General features: G+C 55.4%; 1 protein-coding gene across 1 annotated transcript; it reads right to left on the reverse strand.

Moving 5' to 3' along the window:
- Positions 1–423: 423 nt before the first annotated feature.
- Positions 424–1,902, reverse strand: LOC123083149 (RING-H2 finger protein ATL1). The gene has a single exon (XM_044505272.1). The coding sequence runs from the start codon at positions 1,482–1,484 to the stop codon at positions 702–704; it is 783 nt and encodes a 260-aa protein (XP_044361207.1). The 5' UTR covers positions 1,485–1,902; the 3' UTR covers positions 424–701.
- Positions 1,903–2,118: the final 216 nt, after the last annotated feature.

Below are 2,118 nucleotides of genomic sequence, written 5' to 3' on the forward strand. Positions count from 1 at the left end.
ATTATTTTATGAACACACACACACACACACACACACAGATATATATATATATATATATATATATATATATATATATATATATATATATATATATATTACGTATGTGCAAAGTTTCACAACATTATACTTCCACATAGGGCATGCAGAAGTACGTATATTCAAATTAGGCCCTTTAGTTTTGTTGTTGGCCCGGAAATGTTTCCCTTTTTACAACCTACAGATCGCAGTATCATTAAACGAAATTTCACACGTTCGTGCGGAACACATATATGTTTCCATGGATTTTTTTCTAGATTTTTCCGAAACGTCTAAACATGTTTTTTGTTGTTTTTAAAATACCGTTACCAAATGTCTGCAAGGTTGTTGCTTCTACTATAACTTACTCACTACTACTCTCTCTGTTTCATAATACAGATGTGCTCTCGACACTAGTAACACTTTTATATTATGAAACGGAGGAAACACTTGCTTAATTGCCCTTGTACATATGGACTGCCCACAAAAAATTAGAGACGACCGCCATGCCATGCATCTAGCCGCGGTCGAGGAGTGAATTTACACGTGCCTACGTACGCTACGCGTACCACCGCTACAGCAACGTACGGAGGCTAATGTACTACTACAATCGATCGGTCGAAGAAAGAATGGTACTGTATGTATGATGAATGTACTACCACCACCGCTGCTACGACGACGCCTGCCTAGCTCTGCGCGAGGAACTCCCGGACGACGGACAGGTAGAGCTGCCGCCGCTTGGCGTCGCACGAGTCCATGGAGAGCGACCGCCGCATCGGCTGCACCGCCGCGAACTCCCCTTTCTTCGTCCTCGTGTCCACCGCCTCGTCGCCCACGCTCTCCGCCTTCTTCTTCCGGCCCCTCCTGCCGTCGGACCAGGTCTCGCGCTCCCCTCTCACCTCGATCACGATGCTCCCGCCGTTGTCGTTGCCGCCGGTGGCGCTGGTCGGGAGCTGCTCGTCCCGACGGCGGAAGGGCGGCGGCGGCCGATGGTATTGCGCGTGCGGCGCCGGCAGGGTGACGTCCCTCCGGCAGAAGGGGCACCGGGCGCTGCCCTGCAGCCAGGTGTCGATGCAGTCGATGTGGAAGGCGTGGGAGCAGCCGGGCAGCAGCCGCACGCGCTCCCGCTCCGCGAACTCGCTCAGGCACACGGCGCACTCCGACACGGAGATCCTCGGCGCCGCCGCGTCCTCCGCCGCCGTGAACCGGACGACGGGGAGCATGCGGATGAGCGGCAGCCCGAGGCCCCGCTTCTCGTCGGCCGCCGCCGGCGGGGAGGGGCCGGGGCTCACCGACGTCGTGGGGCCGCCGCGCGAGAGCAGCGCGCGGAGCGGCTGGCACCGGGTGACGAAGGCGTAGTAGCCCGCCAGCAGCGCGAACGCCGCGAGTATCCCCACCACGGTGATCACCACCATCGGGACGCTCGCGCTCGACGGCGAGGGGGGTGGGAATGGCGATGCCGAGCTCATCTTGTAGGTAGCCGGCTGGCTGGCTGCTCTCGGCCGGCCTCGCTATCCGGCCGGTCGGACGGACGGACGGACGGATGGACGGATTACAGTTAAGGGCGGAAAGAGAAGGCGGGATTCCGTCCGGCCGAGAGAGACGTGGAGCGGCCCTCTGTAGCGAGTACTGACAGACAACCGATGGCGCAACAGCACGGTGCAGCGGGCGAGGCGAGAAGGCTCAAGCCAAGAGGACTCGCTAGCGATAACGTAGCGGGGATTGGATTTCACAGGAAAAGGAAGGCACGGAGTTTTCCATTTCCATTTCTCCTCGGCGCCTCTGCCTAATCATCAGAGGTCTGGTACTACTCTACCTTGGTACGTGCCCGGAGATCACACAAACCTGATCGGTATCTGAGGCCAACTCTAACCCAAATCCTAAACGAACGTCCGTTTTATTTAGATTTTGTCTGTTTGAATAGGGCAATGAAATTGTGGCGGCCGGTCGTTTTTCTAGACGCGATAAGGGCACGCATCCCACCTGTCTCTGCGCTGCCTATTTCGACGCAAATACGACCTAAATTTAAGCCGGGAATACGTCGACGGCAAAACAGAAAAACAATGTTTGTTGATTTGCTCCTTGTTTTCTGTCTGTTTACCT

Source organism: Triticum aestivum, chromosome 4A (assembly GCF_018294505.1).
Source record: "Triticum aestivum cultivar Chinese Spring chromosome 4A, IWGSC CS RefSeq v2.1, whole genome shotgun sequence".
Classification (NCBI taxonomy): domain Eukaryota; kingdom Viridiplantae; phylum Streptophyta; class Magnoliopsida; order Poales; family Poaceae; genus Triticum; species Triticum aestivum.